The 2,568-nt window shown below is 39.8% G+C and overlaps 1 protein-coding gene across 6 annotated transcripts in view; it reads left to right on the top strand.

Moving 5' to 3' along the window:
* Window positions 1–2,568, top strand: part of LOC138950401 (uncharacterized) — a 54,106-nt gene that overhangs the window by 22,583 nt on the left and 28,955 nt on the right. The window contains exon 6 of one of the 6 annotated variants that reach the window (XM_070322139.1): window positions 212–347. The exons of the other annotated variants lie outside the window; for them this stretch is intronic. Coding sequence (XP_070178240.1) covers window positions 212–347 — 136 coding nt within the window. The remainder of the gene's footprint in view (window positions 1–211; window positions 348–2,568) is intronic. 6 annotated transcript variants of the gene reach the window in all.

Raw genomic sequence — 2,568 nt, 5'->3', positions numbered from 1 at the left:
TATATCAGCTCAGACTGTTAGCTTCAGTCGCTTCCTGTAACATGGATCTAACGGCCTGCATTCCAGCGTGTTGCTACACAGTTGCTACATAGTTACTACTATTCTGAGTGACCTGCTGCAGCACAGCTGGTCTCGACTAAAAAAACCTCGGTCAACGTTGGTAGGGTAGAATAAAGGCAGACTGTAATTTATTTGGCGCCATGATTTTCAGGTTATCCAAACAGTACGTGGACTGATGTGAACCGCATGTACAACGACATGTCAAAGCAGATGCCATCAGATTATCACCACCGCGGGAATTTCGAAAATGATTACATCTCGCTTGTCAAGCAGAAGGAATACCACACGTATGTTTATTGCTGGACATGTTTTCATTTCACACGTATGTTTATTTGTATACATGTTCTCACGTATGTTTAGTGCCGGTGTAACACGAAATTTTTACTCCACGAAAATTTACTCCGGAGTAAAAATGTCGTACGAAATTCTTAATCCGAGTACACCTTTCGTACGAGAAAAGAACTCCCCATGGCACGAACAAATTACTCCCTCAACGAAATTTTTACTCCCCATTTTTATATTTAGTCAAGTTTTGACTAATATTTTAACATCGAGGGGGAATCGAAACGAGGGTCGTGGTGTATGTGCGTGTGTGTGTGTGTCTGTCTGTCTGTCTGTGTGTGTGTGTGTAGAGCGATTCAGACTAAACTACTGGACCGATCTTTATGAAATTTGACATGAGAGTTCCTGGGTATGAAATCCCCATACGTTTTTTTCATTTTTTTGATAAATGTCTTTGATGACGTCATATCCGGCTTTTCGTGAAAGTTGAGGCGGCACTGTCACGCCCTCATTTTTCAACCAAATTGGTTGAAATTTTGGTCAAGTAATCTTCGACGAAGCCCGGACTTCGGTATTGCATTTCAGTGTGGTGGCTTAAAAATTAATTAATGACTTTGGTCATTAAAATCTGAAAATTGTAAAAAAAAATAAAAATTTATAAAACGATCCAAATTTACGTTTATCTTATGTTCCATCATTTGCTGATTCCAAAAACATATAAATATGTTATATTTGGATTAAAATCAAGCTCTGAAAATTAAATATATAAAAATTATTATCAAATTTTTTTTTCGAAATCAATTTAAAAACACTTTCATCTTATTCTTTGTCGGTTCCTGATTCCAAAAACATAGATATGATATGTTTGGATTAAAACACGCTCAGAAAGTTAAAACGAAGAGAGGTACAGAAAAGCGTGCTATCCTTCTCAGCGCAACGAATACCCCGCTCTTCTTGTCAATTCCACGGGCACAGCCTTTGCCACGGGCGGTGGAGTGACGATGCTACGAGTATACGGTCTTGCTGCGTTGCGTTGCATTCAGTTTCATTCTGTGAGTTCGACAGCTACTTGACTAAATATTGTATTTTCGCCTTACGCGACTTGTTTTTACTTCCAGTACAAATCTCGTACGCGAAAATGGGATGCGGGCGAAGGGATAATGCCAATATGTGATCTCGCGCAAACGAATGTCGCGCTACCCTCACTCCACCCCTTCCACCACCAAGACTAACAGGGGACAAGGGAGTATAAATTTCGTACACCTGGCATGGGAAGTTAACTTGAATTGCTCGTGTTGGGGTGAAGTAATTTATTCGTTATTTATTCCCCCCTCTGCTTCTTTACCTCTGTAAACTTGTAGGGGTAGTTATTTTTCGATAATGACCCAGCAACCAAACAAATAACGACCCAGCAACAGCCTGAATCCTCGATAGTGCAATGGGTTGAGAAGTTGTTCTGTTTCGGTACTACTTTTTGCGACTGAAAAGTTCCGAACGCTCTAATGTACGAAGTATACATCTCTGGAGCAAACAATACAAACATACCGCATTTAAATTAACAACTACAGGCCTGAACACATGAATCTCCATATAAAATCCATGAGTTCGGTTGTTTTCTGAATCTAGATCTGCCGTGCTCAAACGTTCATCAGAAGCAATTTCCCAAGCAAGTAACTCATACTTTGTCTAGCGACAAGAGTAGTTCCCCTTCTTTTCACTCAGTTTCTTCGACAACAGACTGCAATCCGACGGTCAGTTTTCAACAATATTTCATTTAATAAACAGATCACACGCAACCAAATGCACACATCTCATCAATTTAAACAACATAAAGCGGTTTCATACACTATTTTCCCCAGAAAACTGAACTTCATACAGTTTTTAACGTTGGAACACGGGTGCAAAAGTTCGTCTGCTAGACCCATTTGACGAAAGAACATTATCCTAAGCGATACCAAAACATACACAGAACACACAATATCTGCCTTTGCCGCCACAGCAGAATAACAGCATATCTGTGTACTTGATTTTAGTCCAAAATAGGAAAACTGACAAGATGTGTTAACAGAATGGAATGATTTGCACGGAACTATACAACCGCGCATTAATCGATCGCCTGCGCAGGTTGACTGGTTGAGTGAATAGGATTCGATCAAACTTTCGCAAAAAACCTCCTCTTTTCTTTGAATAACTGAAGAAAGGAGGAATAAAGAGGTTACACACCTC

Source organism: Littorina saxatilis, linkage group LG16, assembly GCF_037325665.1.
Source record: "Littorina saxatilis isolate snail1 linkage group LG16, US_GU_Lsax_2.0, whole genome shotgun sequence".
NCBI lineage: Eukaryota > Metazoa > Mollusca > Gastropoda > Littorinimorpha > Littorinidae > Littorina > Littorina saxatilis.
This window is presented reverse-complemented; position numbering and strand designations above follow the sequence as displayed.